At 42.4% G+C, this 14,162-nt stretch overlaps 1 protein-coding gene across 3 annotated transcripts in view; it reads left to right on the top strand.

Moving 5' to 3' along the window:
* ndrg3a (ndrg family member 3a) overlaps positions 1–14,162 on the top strand; it is a 42,118-nt gene that overhangs the window by 17,919 nt on the left and 10,037 nt on the right. For 2 of the 3 annotated variants that reach the window (XM_039799195.1, XM_039799194.1), the window contains exons 3-8: positions 754–786; positions 11,973–12,078; positions 12,311–12,431; positions 12,697–12,759; positions 12,854–12,914; positions 13,793–13,879. In XM_039799195.1, the coding sequence (XP_039655129.1) occupies positions 754–786; positions 11,973–12,078; positions 12,311–12,431; positions 12,697–12,759; positions 12,854–12,914; positions 13,793–13,879 (471 nt within the window). Of the gene's footprint in view, positions 1–753; positions 787–6,890; positions 7,285–11,972; positions 12,079–12,310; positions 12,432–12,696; positions 12,760–12,853; positions 12,915–13,792; positions 13,880–14,162 lie in introns of those variants that run through there. The other variant, XM_039799196.1, reaches the window with a different exon arrangement.

Below are 14,162 nucleotides of genomic sequence, written 5' to 3'. Positions count from 1 at the left end.
CCATCTGCTCACCCTGACAGCCACATGAGCCACACTGTCTGCAGCAAACCTACTGATCTGCCACTTAAAATCATATTGAACAAAACACAACTGTAGATCTTCCATATACAGTCTAGCTATGATAATAACCCTAATATCAGTTCACACACATAACGTTAGGCTTATCGCCGTGGTAACGTTAGTTGTAGTGGGTGCATTTCTATCCAACAACCTATTAAACACGCTAGGTAACGTTACATTATAATACTAACATAGCGACCTTTTTGTCATGACTAATTCATTAATTACTCAGCATCATTTCCATTTGAGAAAAGAACAACGTCATCCGATGTTTAATGTGAATAAAATGGCCTTGAACCGCCTACTTACTAGCTACATTCCTAGCACTACCCGATGTGACTGTGAGTCGAGTGCAGATCCGATTCCTAACGTATAGCAGGCAGTGGACCAAACCACTGTGAGGCAAAGGAGGGGGAACTAAAAATGTTCCTAAACTTAAAAAAGCATTTTTTGGGGTTTGTATTGTTTTACTACTTACACAGATATTTTAAGTATACATCTTTATATATATACATATATACATATACATAGCATGGTTTTCTAGGGGGGGGGACAACCCTTAGATGGGGGGGGGTCCTGACCCCCCCGACCCCCTGGGATTTACGCCCTTGGTATTGGCTTTATATGTATATATAAGTATGGCATTTATGAGCCTAGTTATATTTTAACTCTCCTCTTCTACTTGTCTTGCAGAATGCACGCAACTTTCAAGATTTCGACTGCCAGGTGAGTGTTTCTCTCTGCTCCTGCACAAAGCACTGCGGTGCCATGGTCCGAGGAGGTGCTGTTGTGTTAGTGGAAGGGGGTTGGGGCATTGGGACATATACCCCCCCCTCCCCCCCCTACTGCTAAACTCATTTGTTTTCTTGCCCTACATTTGAATGTTGTTCATCCAGTTTTACCGCACACCACATGCTGGTGAAATATAGGATTTTTTGGGGGATTGTCAGCGGTGGTGTATATAATGTAAATATAGATATTAAATGTTAATCTGTAGTGGTCCCAGTAATATTTTTTTTGTGTACTGAAGTAGCATATCACATGACATGGTAAAGATACAGTACAGGCCAAAAGTTTGGACACACCTTCTCATTCAATGTGTTTCTTTATTTTCATGACTATTTACATTGTAGATTCTCACTGAAGGCATCAAAACTATGAATGAACACATATGGAATTATGTACTTAACAAAAAAGTGTGAAATAACTGAAAACGTCCTATTTTTTAGATTCCTCAAAGTAGCCACCCTTTGCTTTTTTGTCGGAAGTCCGTAAAATTGCGAAAACTTTTAATGTGTCCCCAAGTGCAGTCGCAAAACCATCAAGCGCTACAACGAAACTGGCTCACATGAGGACCGGCCCAGGAAAGGAAGACCAAGAGTCACCTCTGCTGCTGAGGATAAGTTCATCTGAGTCACCAGCCTCAGAAATCGCAAGTTAACAGCAGCTCAGATTAGAGACCAGATGAATGCCACACAGAGTTCTAGCAGCAGACACATCTCTAGAACAACCGTTAAGAGGAGACTGCGCGAATCAGGCCTTCATGGTCAAGTAGCTGCTAGGAAACCACTGCTAAGGAGAGGCAACAAGCAGAAGAGATTTGTTTGGGCCAAGAAACACAAGGAATGGACATTAGACCAGTGGAAATCTGTGCTTTGGTCTGATGAGTCCAAATTTGAGATCTTTGGTTCCAACCGCTGTGTCTTTGTGCGACGCAGAAAAGGTGAACGGATGGATTCTACATGCCTGGTTCCCACCGTGAAGCATGGAGGAGGAGGTGTGATGGTGTGGGGGTGCTTTGCTGGTGACGCTGTTGGGGATTTATTCAAAATTGAAGGCATACTGAACCAGCATGGCTACCACAGCATCCTGCAGCGACATGCCATCCCATCCAGTTTGCGTTTAGTTGGACCATCATTTATTTTTCAACAGGACAATGACCCCAAACACACCTCCAGGCTGTGTAAGGGCTATTTGACCAAGAAGGAGAGTGATGGAGTGCCACGCCAGATGACCTGGCCTCCACAGTCACCGGACCTGAACCCAATCGAGATGGTTTGGGGTGAGCTGGACCGCAGAGTGAAGACAAAAGGGCCAACAAGTGCTAAGCATCTCTGGGAACTCCTTCAAGACGGTTGGAAAACCATTTCAGGTGACTACACCTTGGCTATAAAGAAGAATGCCAAGAAAGCAGTAATCGCAAGGGGTGGCTACTATTGAGGAAGCAGTAAAAAAAAGGTAATATAAAACATGTTTTGAGATATTTCACACTTTTTTGTTAAGTAAATAATTCCATATGTGTTCATTCATAGTTTTGATGCCTTCAGTGAGAATCTACAATGTAAATAGTCATGAAAATAAAGGAAACGCATTGAATGAGAAGGTGTGTCCAAACTTTTGGCCTGTACTGTACGTTTGAGATAAAATGACTGCTTTTCAATCTAATCAAGCTATTTTCAACAAGTTATTGTTCTGGATCACTCATAAAGAAAAATAAACATCATTTGTTACATATAATTGTACAGTACGATGTAGTGAAATTCAATCTCTGCATTTAACTCATCCTTAGCATTAGGAGCTGTGGACACCCACATAGCGTCAGGGGAGCAACTTGTAGTTCAGTTCAGTGTCTTGCTTAAGGACACTTTGACATGTGGCCGGAGGAGGCCGGAATCGAACAGCCAATCTTTGGTTTGGCTAATAATAATAATAATAATAATAATAATTATAATAATTATAATAATTATAATTCATGCTTTAGGAAAATTACAATGTCGCGGTTCAAAACAGGAGCTCTAGAGATCTCTACATAGTATACTTTCTTATTAAATATTAGGAAGAGATTCACAAGTGCATTATTTTCATTCATCTTTTAGTAGTTTGTCTCAGCTCATGTCTTCCACAGTAAGATTGTGTGATTGTTTCTGTGTTACAGAAACTGTGCTTGCATTTTCAGAGTAAGCATTTCAACCAAAGTCGGGTATTTTTATGTGATAATGTAAGAATAATTATCATTGAAGTAAGAAGGGGTATTGGCCTTGAGCAGGCACTGTTCCAGATCCCTTGCTTTGATGTTTTCTTCGCGTGGGGAATGGGATTGCCAGCCCTCCGCCTCTGTGCTATGCAATTAGATTTTTCTTCCAAAGTGTCTCTTGCTTGAGGAGTGCTGTGTTTCATCAGCACCATGGCTGCAAAGGGTTAAATCTTTTATCCCTCTCACTTTCTGCAGTCATGGCTGCTTCCAGCATCCCACCAGAGCTAAATATAGCTGCTGCAGGCATGGGAGGAGAGTAAAACATGTTAGCTGGAGCAGACGTGCTACATGGTCCATTCCTGTCTGCTTTGTCACTAATACATTCATAAAATGCTGCACTCCCTCAGCTTTTCAATGTCATATTTCTTTCAACTCATCCTCTTGTGTAAAGTTGAGCTCCTGCAGTTGTACCTTACAGAAAGACAAGACCAGAATTTGTCCCAGTGGTATTGAGGCAGACTTGAGTTGATTTGACCTTATTTCCATGGCAGCCATTTTGACCTCACAGAGTCACATCAGGAGTCCAAAGGAATTATTAACAAAAATCTTTAAACTGATGATTCTTTGAACAGTATTTAGAAGTGTATACAGTATATAAATAATGTTACTTTAACACTAAAGTGAAAACTTGATAGATATTATAGTTTTAATGGAAGACATTTTGACATGTCACAGCAGGAAAAGCACTGTCTTATTATGACAACTCGATATGTCTGCTGTGAAAAAGGCCTGTTGTCAAATTAGCTTGCAATCTTGGGAATAACTCGAACATGTCAATGAGTTTTAAGGACAACGGGCAGATATGTTTTTTTAAACCAATACTATTTTGTGTTCATACAAATGAAAATGTATATTTCTGTTTTACAAGCCATACTGGCGGAAACTCTGAGCATAGGAGAGTTGGCTAGCTTACTAGCAACTGAGCAAATAGCCACAATATCTAGGATAAATCGTGGTAGCAAGCTATATTATACCAAAAATATTGGCCACATTCAAAAATGTTCTTTACAAATATTTTTCAACTGTGGTTGTAATTCTTCTCAGTGGGAAATAACTGATGGTAGATATGTATTGCTAATTTAATCTTGTGCATTTTTGTTTGCAAGTGTAGGAAAATACTTGGCTTGTTGGTTAGAGATGAACTGATATGAGCTCAAATGTAATGTTAAAAAAACTCAAAAGGTCTGTTGTTGAAATAAGGTATGTATTTTTATTGGACCTCACTACCACGGTCCCACAGTTGAGTAATACAAGAACAACCGGAGCCCACATGCAGCACACGGCATTAACGGCAGACTTGTCTGTCTGTGTGTGGGGGAGGGGTCCTCACCTCTACACCATCACTCTGAACAATGATGTGACATTCCAGCAGCTAGAGGACAAAGCCAGCTACTCTCCCTGTTGACTACTGCTAAGGCTCCTACCACAGGCAGTCCATAGGTACTGCAACAGTCAAAGAGTCAAAACCCACTGCACCTGCATGAGGAGGGTGGCGTTGATGGTGGTGGTGAGGTGGGGTCAGAGAGGAGAACCTAGAGGGTGTGGTGCTGCAGTCTTGTGCCCCTTAAGATGTCCTGCTTACACCACCGAGAAGCGAGGAAGGGAGGAAGGTGTGAGTCAGCCTCCTCCACCCATGGGACCTGCTGTGTTTTAAAGTGCATACTTGAGAACACAGAGTTACCTCATGGAAATGGCTGACTGTACAATTTAAAAATAGAACATCTTAGGGTTGATGGTGTTTGCCGTGGAGAGCAAAAAGTTCCAGATGGTGTCCAATGGAATCTGAATGCATGTGACGTTGTAGGTGATCGTCTCAAAATGTTTTGCGAGCTTATAATTGTCATGATTAGATTATTGTTTTTTACATATAGTGTATTGATAATATCCTATCCTATTAGTTTTCATATTTCGTGGTTGTGTCAAGTTTTGATACCGTTTCTCATCTTGACTTGTACCATTCCAAGCACGATGAGAAGAAGCTGTCTACTTTGTTCTTCAGACGAAGGGCTGCCGAGTCATGTCTTTGGCTTTTTAAAATCCTCACTGTCTCATTAAGCTCAACAGAGGGCGCCATAAGCCTGTCCATTGTGTGGTTGGAGGGCTATGTTTTGTGTGATGTGTTTTTAGTCCGCTGGGCTTTTCTTGTTGATTTTTTTTTAGTTTTAAATCTCCTAAAAGTAGGCTTAAGCATCACAGATATGTGTATTGCACAGATGTTGCTCAGTCATCATCTTACAAGAGGGTAAAATTGACCATCATGCAATATACCAGGTCATGTCATGTGGTGGACAGTTTAATACAAAATGTGCTTGGACATTTGGAAATCAAACCTTAGATTCTGGCAGGGTTAATGCAAAGCTCTACATTGAACTGAGCTACGCAGACCAGAGCGTCACGGTGTGCCTGTATGACTCCTCAGACTGCAGAGTCCTGCTGAGACGCACAATGACTCAGTTGATGACACAAAGAGGCACCTGCCCTGTCAAGGAAAGGGTAAACATGTTCGGTCACACACATCATCTCCAGTCACATGTACACCATAACCTGGCATCACTTTATGTGTACAATTAGTCATGTTCTCACCACAATCTGGCTTGAATGACTGGAGAGGGAACTTAACAGACTAATTATGTTTTTTTGCAAACCTTACAATGCAAGGGGGATAAAATCTGTGGAAATATAGTGTTAGAGATGCTACTCTCTTGTGGCATCATATTGTATAGATCATATTATGTGTATTTTTGACACTTACTTTAGTGGTCTAGTCTGTATGTAAAGTGATTATTTCTCAAAATGTACATGCACTACATGCGTGTCAGTGGCACCCTCTGTGGGTTAGGACAGGAACAATTTAGAGGAGAAACAGCCGGTTGCAACCCAACGTGCTGCTACATTGACTAACCAGTGAAATGCCCCTGGACTTTGTAGTCCCACCCACTCTGTGCTAATCACACGTGTGCCATTGGCTGCACAGAGCAGCCTATCTCAAACAAAGGCATGACAACCTGCACTGCCAGAAGTTGTGCAGATGACATAGGAGAGTAGAAAAGGAGGGATCAATCAACTATGTGGATCAAATGATTCAGAGGCAGGTTTAGAGAAAACAGATTCTCTCACGTAGGGTTGTGTATGTTGAATAAAAATAGTAACTCATTGTGGGTTTATTTTCTGGTAAGCTTGGAACATAATGAGGTTTCTCTTTTGAATGTCAATACTGAAATAAACACTAAGTTTGCAAGAATATTTACATGATGATAAAGTAGTATTGCAGTATGTACAACATTTTCAGCAAAGCTATCGTTGGTGTATGTCAGACTGCTGCATTTTACACTAGTCCTGCTGAGTGATTCTTGAAAACGGAAGTTATTAACAGGGTCTGGTCTATGGATATTCATGTTGAGGTATTTCTTATTTGGATGCTAAGGTCACTTACAGTCTTTACCCTCAGCAAGGTGAAGCTAAAGTAAATCTGGAGACTATTGTTGCTAATTCTCAGCGATGAGCAGCCATTTTGCTGATGCAGAAAACAGCCCAGGGCGAGCTGTCAAAGTCAACCTCCTCCTCTGCTCTCTTCACTTTATCAGTTTTACGGTGTGACGTCAGCAGCCTGCCCATTTTCCAGGACTGCCTCTGCATCCTTTGCACCCCATCACCCCTCTGCCTCCCGCTCTCCCCCCCCCCTTTTCTCTTCTCTCCTCTAAGCCCCACCCTCTCCCCCTACCCACCTGACCCTCTGCAATCCAATTAGACGCACCGGTGGCTGAATGTACGGACGCGCTGTGACTACCAAGCACAAACTGCAGTCTCACTCTCCTCCCCCTCTGTCTCTTTTCCTGCTCTCTTTCCTACCTCTTGTCTCTGTCTCTCTCTCATTCTCTCTGCATCTTATCTACTCCCCTTCTGCTTCCATTCAGATTATTTACCCATCTCCTCCTCACTCCCTCTGCTGTGTCTTTCTCCTCCCTCTCTTCTTCATCTTCCCTGTCGCTGCTGCTCTAGCCACCTCTCCCTACATCCCTCCCTTCCTACCAACGCTCCCGCCCTCCTCCTCCTCCTCCTCCTCCTCTGGGAGATCTTCAAAGCTGCCCAGCACACACTTGCACATAGCATAACACACTCCTCTCCTGCGTGGGAAAAACATGTCAGCTATTCTGGACCTGGACCAGATTGCATGCTCTGGGAATGGAGTGGTGAGTGACAAATGTATCTTGCCTGCCTTGACACACCTGGCTGGGTTCTTGCAGCAGGAGGTTCTGGTTAAGATTAGGGGGAGGTTGTTGTGCAGTTTCCTCAAAGAAGGTGACAGCAACTGGCTGTAAGAAGGAAAAGCTGGTGGGAGTCTTTCTTGGCTTGCTTGTCACTACCTTCAGCAGACTGCTAAGACTTTGGGCTTTTTCTTTCTAGGCAGCTGCTAGTGTTGGGTGAACATTTGTTCATTGTGTGTATTTGTGTATGTGTTTTTGCTCATGCAGGTCACACGGTACCCATGTGTGCAGTCTGCACAGCCTAAACATGCTGAGAGAGCAGTGGTGCATTTTAATATGATATGAAAGATGCATGTGTGTTGTGCTCAAGTGTCTCTGAATCTGCAGATGCCCAGAAAATGTGTACGTGCCTGCCAGTATGTGGGTGTCCATCAGTAGGGTTGTTGGTATTTGTGTGTTTTAGGGGGCATTTTTGTGTTTATCCATAACTGCAGGAATGCGTGTTTTGCCCGTGAACGGTTGAAGATGGTGTTCCTTATTCTTTTAACAATGAAAACAAGCAGGGAGGTCACTCACCCCACCACTCACTGTAGAAACAACACATCAAAACCACTGTAGCGGCTCCTTCTCTCCCCTCTAGAGACTTTGATTTTGTAGTTTCAACCCACTGCTTCTATGACACGCGTGTGTGCTGCAGGTAGGGAGGGCTGTTTGTGTCAAAGGAGAGCAGGGTGGCATGTACCTGGCATGATCCCACTGGAGAACATGCATAGGAGACATGGATGTATGTGTCTGTATGCATATGTACTTGTGTGTACATTAAATTCATTTGCAGACTGCTTGGTGTTTCTTGCCATGTAATGCTGTTCTCAGGGGTGATTGGTGCCGTTCCTGGCAGGGCGTGGAAAACAGGAAGGAGGGGGAGGAGGGATTGACAAGAGAGGGATTGCGGGAAGAGGAATAGCATGACATACTGCTCCTTTTTTCATCTCCCTCACCCTCCTTGTTCTGGTACCAAAACCCAAGAGCCCAAGTGTTTGCCCCGGGCAACCTCCAGAAGCCCCTCTCCTCAAAGCACAAACCCCTACTCAGTATTCCTGTCTCACCTACTACCCCCCAAACACCCACACACACTTATTGTCCAACTACTAGCCACTATGAATTTTGTTGCCATTGCAGCTCTCTCCCTCTTTTTTCCCCCTCTAGCTGTCCAGGCTAGCAGCCCCACCCCATGTCTGTTTTCTTGAGACGTGTGTGTGTGTGTGTTGTATGTAGTGTGTGTGTGTGTGTGTGTGTGTGTGTGTGTGTGTGTGTGTGTGTGTGTGTGTGTGTGTATAGATATGTGTGACTGTGAAAGGAAATGGTGAGAGGCAGCACTCCCAGATCAATACAGCTTTTAAACTATGCCAAGAGCTAAATAGATGGATAAAAGACCCTTTCCTTCACTCCCTTTCCAAAGCCCTTTTGTCCATGATTCTCAACCCTTGTTTGTGCCAGGACATGGCTTGAAAGGCACAACAATTAAAGCAATGCGCCTCTTCTGTTTTAAGGCACACCCTTCTGTTAGTCATACAGGACTCACCCTCTCTCCTCTCTCTTTCCTCCTGTCTCTGTACCTCTGTCCCTACTTGCTTTCACGCTCTATTTCCTCCCATCCACTTCCAGACTCTCTATCTCTCTCATCTTCCTCTCTATTTCCCCCCTATGTTCCCATCCCCTTTATCATTTCCTATCACTGGTACGGCATACATGCCTGCTTTCTCTGGTCCATGTACAGTACATGCACATGACCGAAGGCAGGCATTAGCACAAGTGTTTGCCTTGTTTCTTAGGGCAAAGCCTCTCTTTCTGCACTGAGTGTCCTTGACTCTGTCCTTGTGTTAAAAACAAAAATTCTGCAGCAATGGAGACTTTTCTCTTAATCTATAACAGGTTGTTCTGTTGTATCTGTGGAAAGGCCTCCAATAAGCGCAAGGTCTACTCTCAGCAGGAGAGTTTCTTCATGGTTTATTCCATCTCAGCTTGAGAGGTTATATTCAGTAACAGTAGACTGCACATCATTTAAAAAATAAAAAGGCAACCCTTACTGACTGTGTGCTACATAGTTTTCATGTTTTGTGCGACAGGCTAATCTCTGTACCAACACCCACACAAATGAAGCTATCTAATTCCGTTGCGGAGTATTTTTCCTTTTGGGTTACTGTGTCCATTACAGATTGCAGATGTAAATTACTGCAGCCTTGTCCTTGAGAATGTACCTCCATTTCTTCTGAAGAGATTGTGACACATATCCATCAGACAGCCTGTAGTGGGAACCAAGGAGGGGAAAGAGTTAGAGTCACGACCCCACTGTGTCAGTCATCCATAACCCGTGTCTGTCGTCCGCACAGGCCCGCTCTCGTTATTGATGACCAGTGGGCCTTGAGCCCAGGCGAGTGCTGAGCGCCCCACCCAGTATACATGCACGTAGTTACGTCATGCACAGCCTTGTATACAGCATCAATGCATACTGACCTTGGGAGGTGTGGGTGTTTGTGATGCTGTGATTCTGAGGGAATTCTGGAAACTGGCATTGTCACTTCCTGTATTTTATCACACTTCCCGTTATGTCACTTCCTACACTCTTTCTGAGTCTCATAAACATTCATACGAGCCTCTGATTGTTTTTGCCATGTCATCTTTTAACTAATTCCCCCAATTTATGTTAATCACTTTTTTTTTTTTTTTTTTGTAGCAGCACTGTGAAGTACTGACGTGTAGCTTCCTCGCGCTTGATAAAGAAAAATATTCAAAAGAACACGATGGAAAGAATGAAGCTGGTGTGAGCTCTTTGAATTTTGATGAGTTTTTCTCCAAAGACATTCTTTTTTGCAGTGTCATACTTGTGAAATCGCTGCGAGTTTCAGACACTCGGATAAAAAGACTATTATACCGGATGAAAAGACGGTTTCCCAGGCAGCTCATTCAGTGCTCTGTTTGTCCAAGGGTACAAGGAATGTTTGGTGGAGAAGAGGTGCATGCTTTGGATCCTCAATCTGACATAGAAACCCTAAATGTTGTGGTCATCGGGTGTTTTTCTAGGAAATATGTGTCTCCTGTATCTGAGTTTTGTGAATAAAGTCATCACTTCTGTGTTCAAGCTTTGTTCAAGCATTGTTGTAGATTTAACCGTTGTCCCTTTTTCACACATGCCTACTTTATTAGTCATTATGGCCAAAAAATTGCTAAATTTTTCTGAAATAGTTCCAAGTCTGTCTTTTTTGGGAATCCCATTACCACCTGCTTTGTGATTAGCAAAAGAAAACAAGCCCAAACAATATAATTAATATTCCACTGCTTAAAAGCATAAAACTGATTTATTATCAAACAATCCTATGAATAAAACCATGCTTAAATGAATTTATGCTACTAATAATATTGTCTGTGTAGCCACAGCCTGATGTACTGCATCTTATCTCTCCATACCATAGAACTCCATTAATGTCCAAAAAATATTAAAAACACTTGAAGCACTGTACCTTTGCATTGGAGTTCATTCTGTCATTAAAATGAACATGGACAGTGGTTATTTTGGGGCCACTCTGTGACTGCGGTAGGGCTGGGCGATAATTTCAAAAAAAGTGTAAAAAAAAAAAAAAGTATTTTTCCATTTTATTAAAACTTTAGTGCAAAATTAACAAACTGCGAGGATCGCAACGTAGTGGGCATCCATATGGCGTAAATATTGCCATAACGCAGTTAGGCCACTGGTTTTCGACCTCACGATAAAATCTTTATAGAAAAATTTATACAATAGACATTTTTATATAGTTTTGGCGATATGACGAATCTCGCCCAGCCCTAGACTGCAGTTTCTATCTCTAGTGCTAATCCATGTGTTGTGCACCCGTTACATGCTCAAGGATGTAGTTCCCTGATTATGTAACTTTGCTAGTTTGACAAGCTGAAAGAAATGTAGCTGCATTGGCTAGGCTTATTAGTAGAGGTGTGAATTTTCACTGATCTCCCGATTCGATTAAGATTATCATGTCTTCGATTCGATATCTCGATGCATCACGATGTGTCAAATACATTTTTATATTAAAGCCATGTAGGATATTTAATTCATAGCTTTTCAAGCTTCAAAAACAAAACATTCTGCAGTGCTCTAATACTAAATAAATTGGATACATCGAACTACAGCACTGAGCACATGGCACTTCCTGAATGTGCAAAACATAACAGAATATGTAAACAGAAATGTTGTTAGGCCTACATTAAATTGTAAACAGAAATAATCGATGCAGCATCGTCCACGTCCCCGATTCGATGCATCGATTATTTGATTAATTTCAACACCTCTACTTATTAGCTAGGTAATGAAGGAATATGTCATCCAAATGGCTCTTCTATGTGATTTTGATCATTTTTTAGAGGATACTGGAGTTCTGGAGCACAAGCTTTATCAGGCTTTAGCTGCAAAGACAGAACTGTTGTTTGTGTTGATTTATTAATTAACGGCAGAAACATCCTTTTAAATGTGACAACATCGGCCATGCCACAGAAAGACAACACCCATGTCAAATTAAAGTAGTGAAATATTAGGTCTTGTGTGCAAGCCTTTTCTCTTCACACACACAATGTATTTTTCCATCCGTCTTGAACGTACTCTCTCCTTCTTCTCTCTTCTGCAGGAGCATGACATTGAGACTCCCCATGGCGTTCTCCATGTGACAATGAGAGGTGTTCCCAAGGGCAACAGACCAGTCATCCTCACCTATCATGACATTGGCCTGAACCGTGAGTCAGCCAAAAATATACTCATTGATACACAATGTCCTGGATGTGATGAATCTTTTGTTTTAGCCTCTGCACCTGACATTCACATACATACATACATACACACACACACACACACACACACACACACACACACACACACACACACACACACACACACACACACACACACACCCACCAGAGTTTAAACTGCTGAACTCTCACACTCTGAGTTCTGTTTGCACCTTTCTAGACAAGTCATGCTTCAACACCCTGTTCAACTATGAGGACATGCAGGAGATCACGCAGCACTTTGCAGTGGTTCACGTGGACGCGCCTGGCCAGCAGGAAGGTGCACCTCCCTTCCCCACCGGGTGGGTGTCAGACTGGTTTTACATGCACTGATAAATGGAAACAAATGTATTTCACTGCTGATGTAAGAGCTGCAATCAATTTCTTTAGTTAAAATGTAAGGTCAGCTGGTAGTTCATTTGCTAATGGAGCACATTCATTGTTTGACCTATTTGTCAAAAGAGTGCTGAGAATTTAAATTTATGATGAACTCAGTTTTTCACATTAATTCAAACATAAGGTAATGACCCCGTATTTACCACTCGCATGCTTTTCATCTGTCTCTAGTTATCGCTACCCGACCATGGATGAGTTGGCTGAAATGCTGCCCTCTGTGATGACTCAGCTCAAGTGAGTGGCCCCCGTGTTAATAGTTGATCAGTGGTAATGTGCATAAATTGACTATTCATCTTCAGTCCCACAGTAACCAGTGTTTACTCTGTAGGGTCAACAGTGTGATCGGCATCGGCGTGGGAGCTGGAGCGTACATCCTCACCCGCTTCGCAGTGAGTCCCAATCAGGAGCAGAGCGTCTACACTTTCACCCCCTTTATTTGTTTGTCTTCCTCTCCGTTTTGCCTGTAATAATTGAAGGTTTTCAGGCCACACAGCTTTTTACACTGAACATTGAAGCCTCCCATCAAGCCCACACAGGGCATCAGGTTTCTCCACAGTCTGCTGCATACGCTGCCATTCCTCAATTGATGAATCACCTTGGTGATTCTCTCCTTTTCAGTTGCTTACGTCTAGTTTCCGCACTCAGCTAAAATAACTGTGTACAATAGAGCAGAAAGAGCTTGAAGTAACATAGAGGAGTGAGGAAGCACTGGAAGTTGAATAATGGCAAGAGAGGATGGTGGTCATAGGAAAAAAGGGAAGGTGTAGGGATTAGTAGTCGTACCACCAAGCTCTCCATGGAGAGTCTGCTCTTGTTTCAAATTAATGAAGACAATTGATTCTGAAATTTGCTCTAACCTGCTAGGAACAAAATGTGTTTACCCTTGATAGATTTATAGCAGCTCTTGCTGCATTGCATTTGCATGATGTTGAAAGCCGCATCTGCAGTAATCCCTCAGCATTGGGCGAGATGGATCTTAGAATTCCCAGACATCCTGTTTCTGTCTTCAGGCAACTCCAAAACTGCACCCCTTAATTTAGAAGCCCAGGATTCCATCTTCATTGTTTCATATCTTCATGTAAACAAACAGACATGCTTCCCTTTTTTATCACTTTAGAGAACACTGAAGGGCCTTATCTTGTATCTGCACTGTTGAGGGAATGCACAAAACCATGCATAATGCAAGATAACACCCATGTAGGACTATTTTATTGGTAAAAATGTAATACTTTTAAGTTTGCACTGACATGCGTCCTTCCCTTTCCAGCTGAACAACCCCACCCTGGTGGAGGGGCTGGTTCTGATCAATGTCGACCCATGTGCTGAAGGCTGGATTGACTGGGCAGCTTCAAAGGTCAGTATTCCCACTGCAGCATGAAGCTAGTCCTCAGTCACTCTGCAACATAGAGCTATTACTTAAATAATTAACCAGCCAGTTCAGTTTCCAGCCATTTGTTAGGTTGTTATTAATGAATGCATTTTGGAGTTCAACCACTTTCCTTTATGCTCTCTACCCTAATCATACTATTTTAAGATAACTGTTTTATGTTATTTATGCCTAGCATTTTATTCTAGTCTACTCTATATTTTGTAAGGTTCACTTTACTATATGATGCAAGAACTAAATAAGATTACTA

This window comes from Perca fluviatilis, chromosome 4, assembly GCF_010015445.1.
Source record: "Perca fluviatilis chromosome 4, GENO_Pfluv_1.0, whole genome shotgun sequence".
NCBI classification, from domain to species: Eukaryota; Metazoa; Chordata; class Actinopteri; order Perciformes; family Percidae; genus Perca; species Perca fluviatilis.
Note: the sequence above shows the minus strand (reverse complement) of the source record. Positions and strands in the feature narration are given on the sequence as shown.